This window comes from Cavia porcellus, unplaced genomic scaffold (assembly GCF_034190915.1).
Source record: "Cavia porcellus strain 051 isolate PalLab524CR breed Dunkin Hartley unplaced genomic scaffold, mCavPor4.1 scaffold_12, whole genome shotgun sequence".
NCBI lineage: Eukaryota > Metazoa > Chordata > Mammalia > Rodentia > Caviidae > Cavia > Cavia porcellus.
The window spans coordinates 62,371,979-62,397,750 of NW_026947495.1; the positions used below are offsets into that span (position 1 = coordinate 62,371,979).

At 36.2% G+C, this 25,772-nt stretch overlaps 1 protein-coding gene across 3 annotated transcripts in view; it reads right to left on the bottom strand.

Moving 5' to 3' along the window:
• Positions 1–25,772, bottom strand: part of Chn1 (chimerin 1) — a 187,412-nt gene that overhangs the window by 116,352 nt on the left and 45,288 nt on the right. For 2 of the 3 annotated variants that reach the window (XM_063259331.1, XM_063259332.1), the window contains one exon: positions 19,850–19,905. In XM_063259331.1, coding sequence (XP_063115401.1) covers positions 19,850–19,905 — 56 coding nt within the window. Of the gene's footprint in view, positions 1–3,821; positions 3,906–19,849; positions 19,906–25,772 lie in introns of those variants that run through there. The other variant, XM_063259333.1, reaches the window with a different exon arrangement.

Below are 25,772 nucleotides of genomic sequence, written 5' to 3' on the forward strand. Positions count from 1 at the left end.
AAATACAGTCAACAATGAAAATCCTAGACAAGTATAACACAGGTGATAGTACAGGGGTTGGTACTGCAAGTGGTCCAGCAGTCTATGTCATTTTCCAACAGAAGACAAACACTTGTTATTCAGTGGTCCTGCACTATTAAATCCATATTATGCTTCCAATAATTGTCTAAGTAATCACTTTCATAATACAATTTATTTTGGCCTTAAACTGCCACATAATTGTTTCATTTTATTCAAAGTAATTCCAATGAAAAGTATTATGTAAATGCTCACGATTAATACAGCACTATTTTAGTAAGTAGTATGTCCAAAATAAAATTCAGATACCTACTTCACGTTTCCTCATTTGTTGATAATGCTAGTATAAAAAAATTAAATGAATTCTTTTTCTTTTCTAGATAGTGAAAGAGATGGAATACTCATCCCAAAACATGATGGTCTGGTATAAGAATTACTTTGAACTAAAGGCAATTAACATCAAACACAGCAGAAGCTGGGCCCCCTTCCCCTTCCTTCCTACAGGCAGGGTATAAATTTTCCTTTTGTAAAGAAAATTTACATTTGTAAAGGAAATTTCCATATGTGAATGAGTAATCCTCTCCCATAACAGCAAGAAGAGAACAACTCAAGAGACCACTCTTTTTACCTAAAATGACCTCAGTGGGCATAATAAATTTTACCTTATTAATTTTTCTTTAGCTTAAGCTCCTTCCTACAACATACCTCCTTCTACCCCAGACCCAAGCCCTTTCAACTTTATTGTCCTTTGTTAAAATGGGATTTAAGCCCCAGTGTGACCCCTTGCTCTGATTTTTACTTTTCCGTGAATGCTTATACCGCGCATATGAATGTTTTCTTCTGTCAATTGTGTATAGTTTAATTAGTAGGCCCAAGTTCCTGAATATAAGTGAGATTTTTCTTTTCTTTGACATTATTGAGATGTTTTACTGTGTATAACATAGTGATTAAGCCATGATTTGGAATGATCTTCAAATTCAGACATTTATAATCAAATTAAAGGGCTAATAAATACAAAAATAATCTTGATTTTGTTTAATAGTAAATGTATCCAATTAAGATTAAATATTACAGGCAATACTAAAAATATGTATGAGTATATAAACATCTATGTTTCTAAATTTTGTAAATCCACAATAATCATCAAGAACTAAAACTGGTACAAGTCAATGTGACCTGCTGGGTACCTGAAAAAGGTGAAAGATAATGCATGGGGTTTTTAATGTGGGCAACTGGAAATAAGGACTGCCATTATCTGAGAACTGAAGGCTGTGAAGGCTGAAGCAGGTCTGGAGATGAAGTGAAGATCAGCTCTGCTGGACATGCTGTTCACATTGGAGATGCATATGAGTTATCCCAGAGGAATAATAGAGAAGGCAATAGGACATGTAGTCTGGAGTTTGGAAGACAAGACTCGTCTAGAAATATAAGTTGTATTAAAATCTGAAAATGGTAAGATCATCAGATAGTAATTTTTTTTTTTTTTAACCTGGGATCAAACTCACAACCTCACACTTGGCAGGCAGGTGATTATACTGCTGGGCTAAATCCTCGGCCTTTGCATGTATGTCCATAGACCACACAACCTCTAGTGCAGTCTTTTTTTCTTTTTTGGATGAAGGGAGTACCAGGGATCAAACTCAAAATTTTGTGATTGCTAGATACGCGCTGTGCTGCTGAGCTATATCCCTGGCCCCCAGGTAATAAACTTGAAATGAACAAGGCCTGACTCCTAAAGTATCCAAAAAACAAGAGATCCAGGAGATAAGAACCAAAGGAGGAGATTCTAGAGGCAGGAAGAAAACAAAAACAATAGCAAGGAAACAAAGAAAGTATAATATAAAAAAGAGCTTTCTCTCCTACGCAAATAAGCTGCTGATGGTATGAGCAAAAGAAGGGACCCAGGTGACCCTGCCAAATCACTTCTGCTGGATCTGTGGTGGACAAAAGCCTGACTGAAGTAGAGTAACCAAAAAAAAAGAGAGAGGATTAGAGACAGCAAGTACAGACCACGCTTTCAAATGTTTTCTATAAATGAGAGCAAAGAAGTTGGGTGGGAGTGAACTGAATGGAAAAAATAATACACTCTGTGGGCTGATGAAATGGAACATGTAGAAAGAAAAAAACTGTTGATGATAGAGGAGGGGAGAAAGTGCTAGTGATATAGGAGAAACACAACTCCCGAGCTGCTAGATGTCAGATTAGTGAGTACATGGTCCCGTAACATTGAGGAATGAAGCTGTAAACCAAAAGAAAAGGTTAGGAGAGTTTTATTGGAAATAAGGACAGAATAGCTCCTTGGGTTAGGAGGGGACCTGAATGAAGTGACCACCAAGGCTCTGTCTGAGACAATTTACACAAAAAACTCATTACAATGTGGGTCAAACTATCATCAACCTATAGGGTTACAAGTATAGCTGCTTAGAGGCAGGAAGAAAACAAAACAATCCAATCCAATAAGAAAACAAGTCCCTTAGCAAGGGTTCGTGGAAAGAACAAAGGCATTTTTGGGAATGGATGGGTCCAGATGCTCTGGTCCTGCACTCACCCTGAGCAGATGATGCCGAGCCGATGTACTGGAGCAGGTGGTGCCAATTACAGTATAATTCCAAGCTACTGCTTATCCCGTATGTAGAGAGGCATGCAGGCCTGGCCACTGCATCCTTATCCTCAGGCATGGCCTTCTTCAGACCCATCTCCAGCCACAATTCTGATGTCTTTATTTTTATGCTCACTTCCTTGAGAACCCAGTCCCTCTCTGTATATTAATTTTTATCCAACTTAGCAGCCTATATCATCTATTTCAGTCTATAACCCTTTTATAATTGTAACTTTTATAGTTATAATCCTTGTTTCTATTACTGGTCACAGGGTCATAGCTAGTATTTAGAACTACCTTCTTCAACTAGTCATTCTGCATTCTCTTGGCCTTTAGGAAGCGCCTCAGTAAGTCTTGGTTCTTTCCCTGGTGGGATGATCGGTCTCTTCAATCCTGAAGCTTCTGAGTCATTTGTCATCCTGCCTGGATTGGGTTACCACTGCCCTTAAAAACAGGGCATGGTAATACTAGGAGGTGCCCTACACTCCAAATATATTCTTCCTTTTCTCCACTGTAGAATCTAATTTCTGTGTCAATCACACCTGCCAATATCATAACTGGTTTTTAGCTTGTTTACTCAGAGGCATGAGGAGACCAAAATGCTCAAGGGGAAGTCTTAGCTTCAAAGGAGTTACTGTTGTGCTTTCTGGTACAAGCCTTTCTCCCTCTGGAACTAACACTTTTAGGCCAGCAGAGCATAAGGCTGCTGGAATAGGAAGCAAAAATTTTGCTAGATCACCCCCTTGATTCCTGCACCCATGTATCCTGGCTATGCAAAACACACTACTATATAGTGGATGCTTATTCAAAGCATATACCGCTTTTTGAAGAACCTTGCCTCAGCCTTACGAGCTACTGCCACCTAATGTGTGCTGTACTTTGCATCTCCAAAAGGCCTTTACACTCCTACCAACCCAGTTTCTTCTGATGGTGAGGACCACAGTAAGACCAGTAAATTCCAGGAGCACAAGTCCAATGCCTCAGTTCTTTGGCTATAAAATATATTTCTAGGTCAGAGGAAATGCTGTGAGGAATTCCACAATGGTGGATAAGGCATTCTTTAAGTCTCTGGGTGAGTAGTTTTGGCAGAGGTGTTTATACCGTCAAGACAAAGTTCTTTGCTATCTGTCTTAGTTACTTTTCTCTCATTAAGACAAAATACCTGACATCCAAAGTGAAGCAAAGAAAGGTTTATTTAGCTTACAGTTTTTGGAGGCTTGTATCCATACTCAGCTGGTTCCAAGGCAGGGTGGCATGGCTGACTGGCAGCCATTCATGGTGGCCCCAAACAGCAAGAGCTAAAGGACAAAAGAGGGAAAAGTGTGTCTCCTCCCTCCCTTATATAGTATGCCCGCTGCCTGCCTGTGGGAGGGTACAACATTCACACCGCCAATCCCAGCACTAGACAACAAACCAATCACAAACACTAGACTCAGCTGCCTCCATGATTGCCTGAGGTTTGGGGGGGACCACTCAGATACAAACCATAACACTATCTTTACCACAGTGAAAGCTGTGTAATATAATGGACCTGCCACCAGGTCACTGGCTGATCATCACAGGGAACTGTGCCATACTGGGGACTCAGTGTTGGTCTCTGCTATAGGTACACTGGGCATTCAACAGTGGCTATCCCCAGCTCAGCCTTGGTGAATGGGTGTCCATATTGTTGAGCCCATGCATAACAACCATCCCTGAACCACAGTCACTCTGCCATGGGCCCATTGGGCAAGGACAGGAGTAGAAGAGTAGAAAGGGGATGGGTGCACTGGAGATCAAAAGTTTCACTCTAAGGCCAACGGGCTGGAGCTCACTGTAGTGTCCCATGGAAGTCTAACTCAGGAGGCCAAGGGGTCTGCACTAGAAGGATGAAGAGTCTATCCTAGAAGTCAGGAGACAACATCCAAGGTGAAGGTCAAGACTGGAGCTTCTCCAAAGAAACAGAGCAAAAATTCTAAATAACTGAGTATTGGTCAATGAAGTTGAAAGTGTAATTAAAAATTTATCAGCAAAGAAGAGCCCAGGTCCTGTTGAATTTACTGCTGAATTCTACAAAATTTGGAGATCTAAAACCATTATTTGTCACACTCTTCAATGAAATTGAAAGGGAAACAATTTTCCCAAAGTCCTTCCTAAAAATAAGAATTGCCCTGATGCCAAAACCAGAGAAGGACCCAACCAAAAAAGAGAACTATAAGCCAATCTCCCTATTGAACATAGGTACAAAAATTCTCAGTAAGATAATGGCAAACAGAATGCAGCCAATCTTCTAGAAAATAATATATATGTCATGACTGAGTAAGATTCATCCCAGGGATGCAGGAATGGTTCAGCATGCACAAATTAATAAATGTAATACATTATATTAACAGGCAAAGACAAATATCACATGATCATCTCAACAGACACAAAAATCATTTGACAAACACCATTTATGATAAAAAAAAAACCTACAGAAAATTGGAATAGATGGTCTCTCAATCTGATAAAAGCCATTTATGACAAATGAATAGCCAACATGATACTAAATGGACAAAAACTGAAAATCAAGAAAAACTCTAAAATCAGGAACAAGTCAAGGATGTTCACTATCACAACTCTTAATTCAATACAATTCTGGAAACATTAAGTTAGAGTAATTAGACAAGAAAATAAAAGGAATAAAAATGGGCAAGAAAGAAGTTAAATTATTATTTGAAGCTGATGTAATACTGTACATAGAAGATCCCAAACTCTCCACCAAAAAACTTCTTGATTTAATAATCAAATTCAACTGAGTAGCTGGACACAAAGTCAACACTAAAAAATCAATAGCATTCCTAAACATAAGTAACAAACTCACTGAAAAGAAATTAGGGAAACATCATCTTTCACAATAGCATCCAAAAAAATGAAAAAGTTAGGAATCAATCTAAAAGACCTCTACACTGTAAACTACAGTACGCTGAAAAAGGAGATTGAAGAGACTATCAAAAACAAAGATATCCCTTGCTCTTGGGAAGGAATAACCCATATAATGAAAATGGCTATACTTCCAAAATTGTTACACAGATTTAATACAATCCAAATCAAAATACCATTAGCATGCCTCACAAAACTAGAGAGAACAATTCTAAAATTCATTTGGAACCAGAAGAGACCTAGAATTCTAAGAAGAATTCTAGGCAACAAAGGTAAGGCAAGGAGCATCACAATTCCTGACCTGAAATTATACTACAAAGTTACTGTGATAAAAACAACATAGCACTGGTAAAAATCAACAAAACAAATAAATCCATCTGACCTGAGGATCAATGAAACTGATTAGAAAGATCCGGAAACAACTCCAAAATTATTCAGCCACCTTACTGTTGACAAAAGGGCCAAATGCCCTCACTGGAAGAAACTACCTCTTTATTAAATGGTGCTTTCCATATGCCAAAGATTAAAACAAGACTTATCTTTCACCATGCACTAAACTAAAATCAAAATGGATCAAAGATCTAAATATTAACATAGAAACATTAAATCTGCTGGAAGATAAAATAGGTAGAATTCTTGGAGACATAAGTATAGGCAAAAACTTCATAAACAAAAGCATGATTGCACAGGAAATACTACAAAGAATCAGTAAGTGGAATCTCTCTCTACCTCTCATTTAAAAGTTTTGTACAGCAAAAGAAATCACCAATGGAATGAAAAAAATACCTACAGTGTGGGAAAAAATTTTAGACAGTTGTGCCTCTGACACTGGATTAGTATCTAGAATATATGAAGAACTGAAAAAAAAAAATCAGGCCCTTCAATTTTTTTTTTTTTTTTTGCTTTTATCAGTACCGGGGATCAACCTCATGATCATGTGCTTGCAAGGCAGGTGCTTATGCCACTGAGCTAAATCCCCAGCCCCAGGTCTTTCAAACTTAAAGACCCAATTCAAAAATGTGCATCTGAGATGAACATACACTTCTTAGGTGAAGAAATACAAACAACAAATAAATATATGAGGGATTTGAGCAAAGATGGCAGAGAGATAACAGCTGGCTATGGAGGCTCCCTGAGATAGTCAACTTAGAATCAATATAATACAGCATGGGGAGCCCTGAACAGAGGGAGATGAATTCTCTCATCCCAAGAAGAAACTAGGGTGAGAAGAACCAATCAAACATACAGTCCCAGTGCTATTATTGTAACAGCTAAAGGCTGAGTGCTCCCGCTGCAGTGGGCAACTTGGCAAGCCGTCCAAAGTCCCGCCGCTTCAACTCCCTGGAGGCACAGTCACACTAAGGTCGGGGGTCAGTGAGCTGAACAGAGAACTGAGCTGGCAGGGAGCCTGCATTGACCTGTGCTGAGCGATGAGAGTGCTGACATTCCACAGAAAGGGGGGCTCCAGTGGATGACATTCTGGACCTGGCAGGACTAGCAAGTACACAAGGCAACAGTGACTTTAGTCAGTTGTTACCTTCCCAAATGGGATTCATGGAGTGAGCTAAGCCTGGGTCACACGACCTAGCTGAGACCCAATAGGTTAACCGAAATCAATTCCCTATGGTGGAGGCACACACTAACACAGTGAAGGCCTCAAAAGTTTGACTGACCCAGAGGGGAGGCACAGCACAGTAATACAGTGCAGGCCTCAGCAGCATGACTGATCCGGAGGGGAAGGGCCAGCACATGCTGCCCCTGTTTGCAACTCACTAGCACACTGCAGTGTGAAGGGTCACCTAGCCAGCACACTTTAGAAGAATGGTAACCAAAAAACAAAGAAACTGGGGCCTCCTGGAAGAAACAAAAAAGATGAGAAGAGGAAGCAACAACAAAAAGTCCCCAGGTCCCAACCCTGAGAACATTGACGTAGGACAGGTAAATACAAAGGAGAATGAGAACAGCAAACATGGAATATCAGACACGAAAACAGTGGACATAAAAAGATATCTTCGGGACCTCATAGACGAGTTGAAAGCGAAATATTTAGCCAAGTAGAGCAAGATATAAGAAGATTAATAAAAGAGATGCTAAGCGTCCCTCAAGAAGACACAGATGGACTTCCGGGAGAACATGGTGGATATATAGCAGCATCTTCAGAGGCTGAGAAATCGCACTTAAAATCCAGGAATGGTGCCGGGCAAGAAATCCTAAGCAAGGGCAGATATACTTTGCTGACCCAGGAAGGAACTAAACTAAGAGAAACCAACTGGAAACACAATCCCGGTGATATAACAGGAACAGATAAGGTCTCAGCGTGGAAGCTGAACCCGGCGCCACTGGAAGCTGCGATTTGAATTTCCTGCAGCCGCTGCTGCGTCCCAATTGGCACGGCAAGGAGAAAGGCACGAAAGCTCTGAGAGTGGGAAGCGGTGAATGGAGTTGAGAGTGGGACTGGCCGGGAGCCCCGCATCAACCTTCGGTGAGTGAGCGGATCGGGGACCCTTCCATAGAGTAGGAGGCTTCAGCAAAGGACATACTGGAACCAGGCGGGCTGGCCAGGACAGGATGCTGCAGTGACTTCAGTCACATATTCCGCTCTCAAGCGGGATTGGTGGGGAGTGCCTGGTCCTCGTGACGCCGCTAAGAACAAGCAGGTTAGCCCAAACCATGTCCCAGCACCTGGAGGTGCACCCTAGCCATGAAGCCTTCGGTAGGTTGACCTGGAGGAGCGGGCCCAGCATAGGCTGCCCAGGTCTGTGTCTCCCTAGTACAATGTGGTGGGTGGGAACACCTACCTGGTGCAATTCAAACAAACTGTAACAGAAAAGAAACTGGGCCTCCTATATATGCTTGTATAAAAGGAACAAAAAATATGGGAAGAAGGAGCAACAAGAAAGGGTCCTCGGCCCCCAATTCTGAGAAACATGCAATATCAGACACGGCACCAATAGACATAAAGCGCTATCTCCAGAGCCTCATTGACGAGTTCAGGAATGAAGTTATTAACAACCTGAAGCAAGATATAAGTAGAATAGTTAGAGAAATGCTAAGCACCACCCAAAAAAAAAAAAACAGATTGTGGAATGGAAGAACAGAAAAAAAGGAGAGAATTGTTTGATGGAGAAAATAGAGAAAACATAGAATATATGAAGCAGGTTCAAAGAGAGTACCAGGAAACTAAAAACTCTATCGAAAACTGGCATAACAGCTTGAAAGAAACTAAGGATAGATTATCTGAACTGGAGGGCAGATTTGTAAGGTGGGAGCATGAAAGGAAAAACTTCTTAAAAATAACAAAAAAACAAACAGCAACAATACAAAGGCTAGAAGATGATAAGAGGATCTATAACTTAAGAATTAAGAACATAAAAGAAGAAGTAGGGACACAAACAAATGGACTACAAAAGCTATTCACAGAAATAATCCAAGAGAATTTCCCTAATTTAGCAAATGGTAAAGATACTCAGATGTATGAGGCATACAGGACCCCAGCCACCTACAACCCAAACAGAGCTACACCCAGGCATGTAATAATCAAAATTCCAGAAATCCAATATAAGAACAGAATATTAAAAGCCGTCAGAGACAAGAAACAGATCACTTACAAGGGAACACCCATCAGAATTACAGCAGGCTTCTCGGCACAAACCATCAAATCACGAAGAGCATGAGGGGAAATAATTCAAGCTTTGAAAGATAATAACCTCCAGCCAAGATTGATATATCCTGCACAACTGTCCCTAGAAATTGATGTAAAAACAAAGTGCTTCCAGTATGAAGATGAACTAGGGGAATTTGCAACCACCAATTCAACTCAATACTGCAGGATATCCTAAAAAAAGGAAAATACCAAGATTCCAGAAACAGTGGCAGAGAGGCCACAATGAATGGGAGCAGAAAACGAAATGAAGAAGACAAACTGACAACAAACGACAGAAAAAGAGCTCAACAGAAATGAGGCAGAGAAGATCAGATGGTAGGAACAGCTATTTTGGAGAAAACAAGACATCATAATAGCTAGTGCTGATTTAGTGTCATTGTGTTTTGAAGTCCCATCAAACTTGTATTCTTGTCTCCATTGGTCTTCAAAGGTGGTATCTTATTGAATTTTATTATATACGATAATATAAGTAAAAACTTTTATAGACAAGGAGATTATGCAGAAACCATTGTTCATTTTCTGTTAATTGGTTCTAAATACCCTATAATAATATCATTCTCTTGAATGGTTTTATAGTGTCTTGATATGTTTGGTGCTACAGTATATGAAGTTATACTCAAAGATTTCAAGGAAAGAGACACTATGGTAACTATTTTTATGTCAGGATATCTTGTGGTGAAACACTATTTTGCTTAAATGGTTATGTTTTGACCTGCGCTATTCTGTTGTTATGCCCTCTTTTATCTCAATCCCTTTTTTAAAAAATTATTTACTTTTTTCTTTTTATCTTTTTAATTAAGGGAAAAATAAATTAAAAAACAGCAGGATACATTATAGTAACCTACTCTGATTTCCTATTAACTTGATTTGAAATCCTGTATTGCCCTCACCATCTTGTTTTGACTGATTTTCCCCTATTCTGCTTTGCTTGATAGTACCAAATTCGAAAGTATAGGTAAAACTGTGAAGACAATAAGATTCATTATGACGCCCATTCTGGTTGACTATTATCTTCTTTTAAAGCCCTGTAATGTCTCCAATGTTTTGGTTTTATTCTTTACTGTTTTGTTCAATTTTATTATAACGATGATATAGGCAATGCTTTTTAAGATAGCAAGAGGCAGTATCATAATCATTGTTGATCACCTAGTATTTTGTTTTTACATTATCTATTATGTTCATTCTTTTGATTTGACTGACTCTGTTATGTCACATTTGGTTTTACTCTCTTCAAAAAAAAAAGTAATAAGAACTGTGGGAGTAATAAAACCTAAAATGTGTAATTGTCATTGTACAAAAGAGAGGAAAAGAAAGTGCTCTAAAGAATATAACTGCATATATATTTAAGTGTATAAGATAGATAACCATATTACTGAGTTTTTTGGATCATTGAACAAAACTGTTTGCACTCTCACTGTTTGAAAGTCCACTTTATATGATTCAATTTTGTAACCTGAACAACTATTTCAAAGATGAGAATATGTAATCTATTAACTAGTAATTTCTTACTGTTTATTTTTTAAATTTTGTAATACTTGTACCCTTTTTCTGTTTTTTTCTTTTTCTCCTTAAATAAAAAAAAAAAAAAAAGACACAGACGGAAAAAGGGAGGAACTCAAACAAAGGAGAGAAACATTTGATGAAGAATTTTTAAAAAATATAGAATACATGAAACAGATTCAAAGAGATTACCAGGAAATTAAAAGCTCTATGGAAAGATGGCAAATCTGCTTGAAAGAAACTGAGGATAGATTATCCAAACTGGAGGACAGTTTTGCAATGTGGGATAACAAAAGGAAAAACTTTTTAAAAATAAGAAGGAAAAAAGCAATAACAATACAAAGGCTAGAAGATAAGAGGATCTACAATTTGAGAATAAAGAATGTGAATGAAGAAGCAGGTATACAAACAAAGGAATTACAAAAGGTATTCACAAAAATAATTAAGGAAAACTTTCCAAACATAGGAAAAGGAAATGATATTCTGATATATGAGGCATACAGAACTCCAGCCACCTACAACCAAAACAGAGCTATACCCAGGCATATAATAATTAAGATCTCAGAAATTCAATATAAGACAGAATATTAAAAGCTCTTAGAGACAAGAAACAGATACCCTATAAAGGAAGGCCCATCAGAATAATGACAGACTTCTTGACACAAACCAAGTCAAGAAGAGCCTGGAGTGAAATATTCCAAGCCCTGAAAGAAGCGCCGATTGATGTACCCTGCTAAACTGTCTCTAGAAAACAATGGAGAAACAAGATGCTTCCAAGACCAAGAGGAACTTGGGAAATTCGCAACTACCAATCCAACTCTACAGAGAATACTGCAGGGCATTCTAGAGAAAGAGAAAAGTACTAAGATTCCAGGAACAGTGGCAGAGAGGCCTCAATGAATGGAACAGAAAACAGAATGAAGAAGATAAGCAGACCACTGATGGCAAAAAAAAGAGTGTAACAGAAATGAGGCAGAGAAGGTTGGTTATAATCTCTAATACAGATGGCCTTGATACACTAAATTAAAAAAAAAAAGAACCACATGTGGAGTAGATCAGGAGGTAGGGTCCACGGAGATGCTATTTATAGGAAATATAATTAACATGAAAAAGAGTACATGGACTGAAAATCAAATATGAGAAAACAATGCTCTATGTGACAGAGAACCAGAGAGTAATCGGGGCAACTAGACCAGTATTTGTGGATAGGTTGGAAAGACAGGCTTTAATAGGTAAAGGAATACAATTAGAGATCAAGTCCAGGAGAGAGAAAGTTCGGAACCACTTAGGTAAATAGCACATTGCCCCCCTGCCCCCAATTTAAAACCAAGGGTCTTAGTCAAACGCAAAAATGCACAGTGTACCCTGGGGAAGTGAAAGGGGAGGGAGAGTCTTAAAAAAGATGGCAGAAGATATTGCTAACACTGTATCAGGATTTAAAACCCACATTACTCCCACCACTCTGCTTCGATACATTTTATTCTGTCTCAGTTTGTCTACTTGCATTAGATTTGAGGGCACAGACAGCTCTCCCCAAAACATTAGAATATAGCACGGTAATCATCTTTAATTCCTATTATCTTAATCTGGAGCCCTGTATGACTTATACTGTTTTATCATGACTGACCTTAGTTAAATCTGGTTTGTTTGATTGCTATTTGGTATCAACAGATTTTATTCAAAACTGATATGATTGACAGTACCAAGTCTGAGTATATAGGCAACTACACTGAAGATGACAAGACTCTATGATATACATCCTGGTTTGATAACTGCCTGTTTTTGAAGTTTTATACTATATACAAAGTTGTGTTTTTATTAGTACTGTTATGTATTGATATATTCAATTATACTATGTCTGATGATATAGCCAATTCTATTGAAGATAACAAGAGACAACACAGAAACTATGGTAGAACCCCCTTGTACAACGGTTTTATATGTCTTTTTCATTTCATGTGTTTATAGGAATGTTTTGTTTTGTTTTGCTTTGTTTTGTTTCTCCCTCTAATATAGAAAGGATAGAAATACATGTTAAGACTCATGCATGTGTAGAATCTATAAACAGTTAAAGGGAACTGATCTTATGACACGTGATGAAATGAACAAATACTTTGAAGAAAAAGAGACACTAAAGTACCCAGTGCTGATCCTGGAGTGTCATAATGTGAAACCCAGCAATAGTATTATTCTTTGTTCAGAGTGATGTTAGCCTGCTTGGGTTTATTCAATGTCAACATAATTGAAGATATGGATAACTACATGTATGTTTAAGTGTATAGGATTGATAACCTTGTTTCTAAGTTTTTGTTGGATAGCTGAACAGAACTGGTGGCAGTCTCACTGTTTGAATCCCCACTTTATATGCTCCACTTTAGTATCTTGAATAACTATTTGTAAGAGGACAATCGGTAATCATCAACTAGTGATTTCTTACTGTTTATTTTTTTCTTTGAAAGTATGTATTATTTCTACCCGTTTTCTGTTTTGTTTAGTCTTTCTTTAAATAAAAATTTTTAAAAAGAGACTACAGTAACCCAGTGCTGATCCCGTAGTGTCATGATGTGAAATCCAGCAATACTATTACTCTTTGTTCAGAATGATTTTAGCCTGCTTTAGTTTGTTTAATCTCAACATAAATGAAGCTATGGATAACTGCATGTATGTTTAAGTGTATAGGATTGACAACCATATTACTAAGTTTTTGTTGGATAGTTGAACAGAACTGTTTGCAGTCTTGCTGTTTGAATTCCTACTTTATATGTTCCACTTTTGTATCTTGAACAACTATTTATAAAAGGACAGTATGTAAACATCAACTAGTGATTTCTTACTGTTTATTTTTTTCTCTGAACATATTATTTCTACCCATTTTGTTTTGTTTAGTCTTTCTTTAAATAAAATATAAAAACAACCAAATAAATATATGAAAAGTGTTGAACATCACTGGTCATATGAGAGATGCAAATTAAAACAACCCTAAGATTCCACCTCAAACCCACAAAGAATGGCTATTATCAAGAAATCTACTAATAACAAATGCTGGTGGGGCTGTGGGGAAAAGGAACCCTTCTCCACTGTTGGTGGGAGTGTAGACTGGTGCAACCACTGTTGAAGTCAGTGTGGAGATACCTCAAAAAAACTAGAGGTCCCATTTGATCCAGTTTTCCCTTGCTGGTATCTTCCAAAAGAATAAAAGGATACTACAGTGATATATACCTATTCATGTTTATAGCAGCAGTTTGTATTAAGTAAATCTTAGAAACAACTCAAATGCCCATCAGCTAATGAATGAATAAAAAAGATGTGATTTTTTAAATATGCAATGGAATACTACTCAGCTATAAAGGAATAATGCTGAGACATTTCTAGGTAAATCAATGGACTTCAAAACCATGTTCTTAAGTCAAATAAATTAGACACAAATGTATAAATATGACATGGTCTCTCTGGTGTGAGAAACTGAAAGTGTTAATAAGGCCAAAATTGGGGCTGGGGATTTAGCTCAGCAGCATAAGTGCCTGCCTTGTAAGCAGGCAGTTGTGAGTTCGATCTCTGGTACCGATAAAAATGAAAAAGAAAAAAAAAAAGGCCAAAATTTATAATAGATATAGTGAAACAGGAAGAAATTGTGCCAAGCTGGGTGTGGTGGCGCACTCCTGTAATCCCAGTATTTGGTAGGCTAAAGGAGGAGGATCATTGCAAGTTCGAGACCAGCTGGGGTGATGAAGTGAACCCAAGGCCAGCCTGAACCACACAGTGAGGCCCTGTCTCAAAAACACCAAAAAAAAAGAAAGAAAGAAATTGTTCCAAAGGAAAGGGGAACTAGTAAAGGGGGAGAGAGAAAGGAAGGAAGGGAAAAGAAAAAATGAGAAAAGAAGGATAAAATGCAAACAAAGCTTTGTAAATAAGGAGGGAAAGAGGAGTTGAAGGGAGGGAAGGGAAAGGGAACGTGAAAAAGAGAGGAAACAAGATGTATCCTTTCAGATACAAATTCCCCATAATGAATATAATCATTATATACATCTAAATTGTTATAATGAACTTAAGAAAAAGAACTATCCATATTTAATGGAGAAAAACTTTATACTGGCCTAAATCCAAATCCTCAGTTAAATATTGAGGTTAAACATTAAATAAAAATAACTATAAATTAAATACATCTTTACCCACCTCTGGTAATTACTAGTTCCTCCAAACCAAACACTTATTATTTAATCAAGACCAAACTGAAATTTCCTTTCCTCCTAAAAGTGTTTTTAGAAGAGATTGATAGTACTCTGATTAATCCCTTAACTTCACTCCAAATGGATATCCACACTAACTTTTACAGTGGTACCTTGGTACTTATTCCAGAAGACAGGCAAGTACCAGAAGTACCAAACAGCATATTCTGGCCAGAAGCAGAGGGAGTTCTGAAGCAGTTGACACCAACAGCAAGTTCTACCTTGTATACTGAGTCTCAAACTAATGATGAGTAGTAAGATAAAGTTTTCATGTCAAAATGTGTGAAGCACCAAATTCAATGAGCTTTGAAGCAGTATCAAAATGAAAATACACATAAAGACTCAGTAGAATAACTGGGCCATTACAATTAGTGGCTTATAAATATTTTCAATGCTTTTATGTATAAATGAAATTATTTTAACAAGGCTGAGCATAAATGTCATTTCATTTCTTTTTACAAAGGACCATAATTCCTTTGTGTAATTGCCCTTTATACTTCAGGGAAACAGACATTGAGCAAACCAGAGATTAATTAAATAAAAAAAATTTATTGCCCTCAATCATCAAAATACATATGCACATTTATATACAACCACTTAATTTGTATTAAAAACATCAGACATAAGTATAGTCTATAAGATTTTAATAAGTAAAGCTGTCACAGTGTAAAAGTGAAACATCCCACACTAAGTCCTCCTGCACACAGAGAAGCGCCATGCACTCCAATTTGCCATCCAAACATGAATGCCATTTTTTTGTGAAAGAATTCTCAACCAGAGTGAAAATGATAAATGGATTCTTAGAATCAAGAAATAAAATGCCAAGTGTATAATTTGATTTTTGGGCTTCCCAATGCTTATCTGCATGCCTTTAGGCAACAGGGTCAAATGTGTAAGGGTAGCTCCTCAGACAATGGCTGTGTTGCCTATCATGAAACTGTATCAAGAGAAGTAATTTTCAGATTCGCAGGTCCATTTGCTCCTCCATACTATTCTGCACTGCATCAAAGTGGAGCACCAGAAGACTATACACTTGGACCACATCAACTTGTTGTTCCTTTATGTTAGGCCAACTAAATTGTTTTTCAAAGAATTTTCTTCAGGAAAAACTGGTTCATACTAGTTTTGGGATCCTTTAGAATTATATACTTTATTACTAGGAAAAACTTCATACAATTACAATGATTCTTTTTTTTTTTTTGTCTTTTTGAGCAGTGTCTCACTATGCAGTTCAGGCTGGCCTTGAGCTCATTTTGTAGCCCAGGCTGGCCTTAACTCACAGTGATGATCCTCCTGCTTCAGCCTCCCAAGTGCTGGGATTACAGGCATGCACCACCATGTCTGCATAGTGCCACTTTCTAACACAGTTTTTAAAGTCCTTGTTTGTGTCTTCAGTTATGCTGTCATAGCTGCTTGAGTATCCTAAACAATTAAAAAATATTTCTCTTTCATGGTCATTTCAATTTTGGGGAGGAATGAGAGCTGTACAGTGCCAGATCCAGTGAGTAAGATGAGTAAGGACACATGGGAATGTTTAAGAGCCTGCCTTTCATTGGAAATCACTGTGCAGCATTCGCACATTTTTATCATAGCTTGTAAAGACAATAGAGGGCTTCCTGAACTGTTTCCGAAAGTGGCAACAGTCATGAAACATCCTAGTTGAAGCGAGAGGGAACATTTTGAGGGAGATTAATGGCAATGTCTTTTACTATAATAAATTTTTTCATTTAAACACTCACCATATGTTTGACCACACTCACATACTTTCAAAGCTACAGGTATTTTAAACACAACATCACAATGACAAAATTCATTGCAATATCTTTATCAATGGAGATGTAATTCTCATAAATAATACATCATGTAAAAAAGTTGCCACAATTCCACTTTATCTAACATATAGTCCACATTCACATTTCTAATTATATTCAAAATTTATAGCATTAAAAATATTTATTCACTTATCATAACTACCTGTCTATAAAACTTCAGGACCTAATCAAGGTGCAAACATTGAATTTGACTATATGTCTCCTTACTCTCCTTTAATCTCATATGGTCTCACTATTTCATCTTTTATGATAAAGATATTATTTATAAACATAGATGCATTCTGGATTTGTCAGATTCATATTTATGATTAGACTGGAATACTATAATAGAATATTGTATGTCTCCATTGTATCATTTTACAAGGCATATGTCCATTTATCCCATTTCAGGAAATACTAAATCTGATCCCCTAACTTGAGGGTATGACTGTCAGATCTCTCTACTACACAGGTGAATTTTTCGACATTGAAAATAATAAATAGTTGATAATAATTGTGAGACCATGTAAATATCTTGTGAGACCATGTAAATATCCAGTTTGTTTACAACATTTCACTTAATGGTTTTTTTTTTTTTTTTTTTGTCTTTTTCGTTTTTATCGGTACCAGGGATCGAACTCACGACTGCCTGCTTGCAAGGTAGGCGCTTATGCCACTGAGCTAAATCCACAGCCCCCACTTAATGGTCTTAACATCCAATTATGATCTTTGCTTGAGTTAATTAACAGTACTAACTAGCAATTTATGATTCTATCATTCTATGTTTTGACTGTCATTCCTCTGCAAAGAACAATCTCACATTTCCTTTTTCACCTCTTTGTATTGGAATAGGTTTTTAAAATATTTAATTTAATTAACTTATTTATTTACTTATTGGGGGACAGATACTAGGAATCACACTCAGGATCTTGTGCTTGCCTGGCAGGTACTTCTGCTGCTGAGCAACATCCTTGGCCCTAAGTTTTAAAGTATCATCATGAACTTAAAGATTCTCTTTCACTCAATGAACAATACTGCAATACATTATTATCATTATTCTTTTGGATGTTCAAATTGTCCCATATTTTCCTATAGGACACTCAGCAAGCAACTTATTGTGTTTTTTTTTTTTTGACATGTCTTCATCAGATAGATTATGAAACACTTTTTTATTTCTAACATAACAAAATGTTCCAGAGATTTCTACCTAACAATCTGGAATTAGGAATTTGTCTAAGAAGCCAAAATCTCGACTCCTAATTTATTCCTCTTTACTGCAGCACAATGACACCTAAGCTCTTTCAATAGACTGAGATAGCAAAAAACATTTTTAAATACCTGAGTTCACATAATTATGTCTACTTAAAATCCAATACCTCAGTGCAACTCCCAATTTCATCCCATCCCTTATTTGTATCTCATAAGAACCTTGCTTCTCCAAAATCCAATATAATTACTTACTCACTTATTCTATTGTATACTACACATAAATATTCAGGGTGACTACTCAAGTATCACTACAAACAAATCTAAGTATAGTTAAAGATCCTTTTGTGGGTGGGTGGGTTGTTTGTTTTGGAGATTTCTCAGTCTGAGAATATTTCCTTCTGTATAGTCAGAAATACCCATAATAGGGTTAGAGCTAATTTTTTTTGTGATTATATTATAAACTTGGTAGGTTTATCCCTTAGTCACTTTTCTCTCCATGATAAGACAAAATACCCAGCACCAAAGTTAAAGGGTGAAAATTTTATTTAGCTCACAGTTTGTGGAGGTTTCAGTCTATAATTACCTGGCTCCACGACAGGATGGCACGATAGACAAGTGTCACAGAGAAGCAACAGTTCATGTTGAGCAAAAGTTAGCAAAGCAAGCAAGGAGTGACCACTGCTCTTTATATCCCTTTTTATCTTATCCAGGCTGTAAAGAGTATGCCCTCAATCCTAGCATTGCACCATAAATCAATTTCAGTGTCACACACTCGAGATCTAGCTAAATCTGAAAAAGCCTCATATGAAGCTTTGAGGGAATGTGTAGGGACAAGCCATAACAGTTAATTTGTTTCTACTTCTATTTACTTCTAGGTTTTTATCATTTTTAAAAATCATTTTTTAATTAGTGTTTTAGGTGACTATATGAAACATTTACATAGCTGAAGAGTCACAACTACATATATAACAATACAGCCTCAAGGAATTTCACTGTCATCCCTTTCCTTACCCTGGTACCCACCTCTTCCTTATGACAACCTTTCACTGGTCTTTGCTTAATCCTTCCTGTGTTTTTCCTTTGCAAAATTAACCTACATGTTTCTTTCTTTTTAACAAAAAGGCACATATTTTATACCTGGAAATTACTCCATTGATTCATTAAAATACTTATTCTTTTTAGTATTATATTCAGTCTTTGTGCAGAGATATTTAGTTATTTTCCCAATATTGTGCTATTACTACTAGTCCTACAGTGAAAAATCGAGCACATGTTCTTCTATATATGAACAGGTACTTCGGAGTAAATTCCTAGAATCTGAGGTAGTAAATCAAACAGTAAAAGTGGACAAAAATTTTTGTTAAATATTCCAAAAACTCATAAAGTTATAACATCTCACATGTCTATCAACAGTGTTTGAGGGTAACTGCTGCCTCATTCTTACAACTAAGTATGTTGATTGTTGACTGTTTCAGTCTTTATGTATTTTAATACACATTACCGATTACATTGAACATATTTTCATATAGTCACATATAATGTATTTTGATGAATTATCCATGTTTTTTATTTTTAAAATCATGATTTATATTCTTTCAAGAGAAAAAACAATTCTACAACCCTATGAAAATACATTAACATTTTGCCTTAAGAAAAAACATAAAAATAATATGACAATGTATGAAAAATAACTGCATTATTACACAGTTGTTCTATATGATATCCCAAAATTGCAATAAGAAGTAAAAATTATGCCAAGTGAGATGAATGTTAAAAGAAAAATGCATTCCAGCCACATTTTTATTATGCCAATCAATGTTCTAAATAGTTAATCAAATAAATAACCAAGCCTCTGGGGCTGGCTAAAGCTTGGGAAACACAACTAAGAATAACTTTTTTGTCATGGTGTTGTTGCACCCACCTCACAAGTACAGGTAATCCTCCGAGGATGAGGGGCTTCCTGTTGTAGCTGATACACTACAAGAAGGCAAAATTAAAAGATGTTAGTCTCCTTTACGTGCAACTTATAAATATTTTAGGGGTATCAAACTGGCTGCATTTTATGCTTAATAAAACTGGTTCACTTCATGTTATTAAATCAAAATTTTAATAAACAAAGTAAACTAAATTCAATGCAAGTCTAGGAACAAACACAGGAAGAAAAATCATACCGACATAAATGTCTTTTTACCTTATGACAAACCTACATGGTATATTTAGCTCTGTTCTTCATAATCTGATCACTTATTTCTCCTGATTTGTTGTGGGTATATTAAGCATACTCTGATATAAACCTATAATGGTTTAACATCTACAAATATTTTAAAGTATATTATTAAGTGCCAAAGCTAAAACTAAAGTTAAGATTTATAGCCTAGAAGTAACAACCCATATTGTTTTTCTAATTTACACCACAGGAATTTATCTTCAAGTATGTTCTTCCCCTAAAAACACTTTTATGAGGCAAAGATGCTACCAGTTATTCAACTAGAGAAATGTGGCAAAAGAAAACCAGATACTGAAAAAATTTTCTAAGAGCGGATCTATCTGGAAATAGATCTGTGAAAATTATACTGACACTACCATGATCTCCTGGCTTATTTCAAGTTTTTTGACTTCAAAAAGAATGAACAGAGTATGTGGCTGTTGCAGAAAAATGTGTTTGTCTCTAGAATAGATTTTTTTCTAGTTCTAAAATTATACAATCATATATAAATTATTTAGGTCAATACTGTACTTAAATACATAGATATTTTGTCAACATAATATAAAGTACTCAGACACCTGAACTGTCATACTGTGACACATTTCAACTCGATATAATATAGGTTCCATCTATGACCATATTCTTTCATATTTGCCATGGGAACATAAACATATACAATTAAGGTATATATATACAATCTATATATTGAAAACACACAAACATGTCATTCACTGGTTTGTAACACTATGTAAAATACAGAATTGTGAGAATTTGAATTCTTAAATCGCATGAGGTAGGAACAACGGAGCTCTGCGTACAGTGTTTCAGTTGTCCTTGTTTATAAAGGGGTAATAGTTTTAACTTCACAAATAATTACAAAGATTAAATAACTTCCTATGTATAAAGGTTTAAAACAATACCCAGTACTAAAATAGTAAATAGTAAATGCTTAGTAAAGAAAAATTATTATATGTAACTGAAATTACTTTAAAATTCTTTATAATATTTGATTACCACGATGCAATCTAAGTTCATCATTAAGGCAAAACATCAGAGTAATGCTATAATTTAAAAGAAATTGAGAATATATAGCTTTACTACTGTTTAAAAACTGAAAAAGAAGCCAGACCTGGTGACAAATGCCTGTAATCTCAATGCTCAAAACACAAGTTTAAGGCTAGCCTGGACAACGGAGCAAGACTTTGTCTCAATAAAAAAACAAAAAAATTTAAAAAGCATTTCCTCAGCAAGGTTTGAAATATGTTATAATGCATTAAAGACAGCTTCAGACACTCATATTTCATTGTGAGAGTTACTTAATATACTATTTTTAATATAAAATACTCCTTCAGGGCTAGGGACTTAGCTTAGTGGCATAAGCGCCTGCCTGGCAAGCGTGAAGTCATGAGTTCGATCCCCAGTACCAAAAAAAAGTACTCCTTGAGACAGTGAAAAGGACTGGGAGCATAGCCCATGGATAAAGTGTTTGTCTGGCATCCAAGAGGCCTTGGGTTCAATCCCTAGCACCACCACTACCAAAAAACAAAACAGTAACAACAACAAAAACCAACAGATTAAAGAGGTGATGTGACGGAGCAATTCTGAGATGGGGAAGAGCAAGGACTGAAAGCAAATTTGTGTGGCCCTGATGGTAACAGTACATGTGCATCATCCAAAGACACATGTAAATCTCCATTTTCCTTAAGGGAAGCCAAAATGTGATTTGTAAGAAAAGAGGATTCTTTGTGCCCATTCCTCCATACTGGTAAATAAAACTGTAAGATGAGAATTCAGTTCCCATTTCTTCTAACTTCAGTACAGTAGTTCAAAAGATTATTCATTTTCCTTTGTCAATAAAAGGATCTGAAAAGTACTGTCACCCATAAAACTCAATTATGAAAGTAAGTGACAGTCAACAAGAATATCAAGTTACTAGAGAAGGAAAATGTTCATTGTGGCTCAAAACACAAACACTGTAGTATCCAGTTGTCATCACTAAGTGCTCATCTACTCAGGAAGCAAATATTAAGCCAGTATGAAAAAAGGAGTGACAATATCATCACATGAGAACTGATCCAAGTTTTATTTCTTTGTTTTTATCAGTTTCGAGAGGCATAACTTTCTGTTTTTATCTAACATAAAGTCACAGAAGGTTACAAATTTTTCAATTTCTTTCAGTCCTTCTAATTACCCAAAAGAATACAGCTCTGTTTCTTGGAAACGGTTTAGATAAATGCCTCCTCATTGGCTATCAATGGCTAACTCATCTTTAAGATTCATTTTTAATAAATAGGGGATGCCTCTAGCTATTTTATGACAAAATATAGAAAATCTAGATTCGGGGAACACCTATCAAAAGGATCATTAAAAATTAAGCACTGTTGTACGGTTAAATTAATTCAGGCACTTCTCCCTTAGTTTGAATTTTTGATAATCTGAATTGGAATTGAGCTGAATTTAAACTGGCACAATCATTAAATGATTTGTCAAAAGTTAACAGCTAGGGCCAGAAATTTAGCACAGTGGTGTAAGCTGCCAGCTTAAAAAGGAGACCTAGAGAGGAAGAGTAGTGTTGTGGGTTCTTCTAAGCACTGTTGTGGTTTGGAGCTGTTGGTTCTCCTGGAGGAAAAGTCATGCTGGCTTCCCTGATAGGAACTGTTATCATCATCATTATGAAAGGAGCTTGGGACCTTGTCAATGAGAAGGCTGCAGTTCACTTTGAGGAAGCTTTGGTCCTTATTTTGAGCATTGCTTCCTAGCTCTAGAGGGGAAGATGTGTGTTGTTTAATTGCCAAGAGAAGCCTGTCACGCTGGCTTGATATGATATGAACTCAGTTAGACATTGGAGGAGCTTGGGACCGCACTGTTGCTGAGAGTGGCTATGGTACTTTTTGGGGGAGCACTGGTCCTTATTCTGAGAATTAGTGCAAAACCCTCAACCTACTGGCACAGTTCCTTCACCTTGCTGGCATAGACTTTCTAGTTTTCAATGCTGACCTCTGGGCTTTCCCATCGCAGATCCGTGAAACAGACTTGCATGAGTCACTCTTGTGGGCTCTAGGCCTCGAGTCGGACTCATGAGAAGCACTGTCATAGGCTCCAGGTTTTCAGTTGAACTCATGCAGGTTATTGCCATGGGATCCAGGCTCTCAGCTAGATTTTCTAGATCTTTATTGTGTGGACAGATTTCCTGCACTTCTTGTATTTGACTCTAGGTGATTATCATAAATTATACTATAAATCATGCGTCCTGTACTGTCTTGTTCTCCTTTCAATCCCTGATTATAACAATACACTTATAACAAAATCTCAGTATTTACAGGCAATTCATTGTTATTCAAGTTCAGAGATCATAAACTAGCATCTTAAGTCAAAACAGGTTCCCATGTGTTTTGTGTGCTTTTAAATTTGAGTTTTTAATGTTCAAACATTAAGAGATTAACAGCAAAAGAAAATTTCAGCTTCTTTTTAAAACTCAAAAAGTGTACCCAAAATCTTATATGACAACAAAGGGGAATGAACTGAGCCTCCAGGTCTGCTTTCTCACAGCCTCTACACCTCGCTCTAATTTATTACATGTGACACTCCTGTTTTAACCTAAGCATATTGAAAAGAAAATGTGTCTGCTTTAAGAGACTCCTCAAATCAGACTTCTTGATAATTCTTTTGTCTTTTTTTTTTTTTTTGGTACAAGCAATTGACCTCAGGGCCTCATGCTTACCAGGCAGATGCTGGTACTGAGCTACACCTGATAACTCTATTGCCCTACTGGTTTGTATTTGTAAGGTTTTAGAATTATATTTCCATAAGGTCAACTGAACCAAAAATGGGAAGCACACAGAGGCACATGTAAGATAACTTTCTTATAGAATTGCAGTAAAAATAATTTTTAATAGAAATACTATAGAAAGGTGGTCAGATCCTATCATATCAAAGACAAAGATAAAAAGAAGAAACTAACACATAGCAACTTTTGATATTAAAATTAAGTTGCCATCTTTACATGTAATGAAAATTCACAATCAGAATTTCCTAAAATTTTCATTTGATACATATTCTTTTTTTTTGGTTTCTTTTAAGATAAGGTTTCACTATGTAGTTCAGGTGGGTCTTGGGCTCACTATGTAGCCTAGGCTGGCTTTGAACTCACTGTATTCCTCTGCCTCAGCCTCCCAACTGTTGGGATTATAGGCATCCATCTATATATACTTTTTTATATGAACTAATATGCCTGACTTTCGTTAAAAATTTCAATCTATTTCAATTTTTACTACCATTTTGAGAATTTTTAAATAACTAAATTTAGGTCCCATCAAACAAAACAAATGCTGAATACATGCATTATAGTTTATCAGTCCAAAAACTGTAGTTTACTATTATCAATTCTGAACAAATATATATACATAGGTCTGGCCTTTAAATAAAATGATTATAGGAGTAGTAGGCAAGGCTGACCATCTCAGTTATTTAAAATTTAAGTCTCTATTGAAAATTTAAGTCTCTAAGGTTTAAAAGGCTTGTCAGTCTTCAAAGTTTTTTTTACTAGCATGTAAAGATTCAACAGGTGAAATCAAATTATTATCAATAAATATCTCTTAAAAATTATAGCTAGCTAAAAAAACTGACAGTGGAAAAGACAAAATATTGAAACTAATCACAAGTTTTTTTCTGGGATCAGAATTTTGAAAACCACACTGTGACAACAATTCATTGTTAGAATACAGCTTTTAGATTATTTTCTCAGTTAAAATTTGACCATATTCAAATCTTAGAAGATCTAATCACGATTTTATAAGGATTTTTAAAAAGGACCTTTGCATCTGGCTTTAACACAGTTTAATGATAAAACGGCCTTGAATCAGAACTTTTTCACTTGATAGTCAGAAGACAAATCATCTATTCTACTAGTTTCTTTCATGTTTCTAAATGGTGGCAAGTTCAGATATGAAAGTCACTATGAAAAATAAAAAAAAATCAGTAAAGAAACTGTCAACAAAAAGAACACTTAAATTTTTTTTTAAATCCATTTTATTCAAGGATAAAAGAAAAAGAAAGAAACTACAACAAAATTTCAAAGTGCAAGAATCAGGGGACAACAATGGTACACACGTTACGCACTGTCATCCGCAAATCATTCACCCAGGGCACAAGACTTCTGCATTCAATTGTCCAAACAATACCAGCACAAATCTTTCTCTTTAGTGAACTTGGAGAAATCAGTACTATAACTATCTTAACTATTTATATATATATATCTTAACTATTTTTTATACATATAAGTACACATATACATGTTTCTTTCAGCTTGTCACACCTTGAAACAATAGGATGTTTACACAAGTGTGACATTTCACTAATGAATATGTTCTCAAGGTGCATTCATTTACCTGTAAGTGTCCAGTTTATCATTCTTTGTGGCTGAGTAGTACTCCATTATATAAAAGTACCACATCCTTTTTATCCATTCTTCAGTCAATGAGCATTTAGATTATTTCCAAGATCTGGCTATTATAAACTGTGGTGCTATAAACATGGGTGCCCATATATCACTGTAGTATGATGTTTTTAATTCAAAAAGAACATTTTTAAAAACAAATGGTAGCTACTGAAAGAAAATATAATTGCATATATCACATTT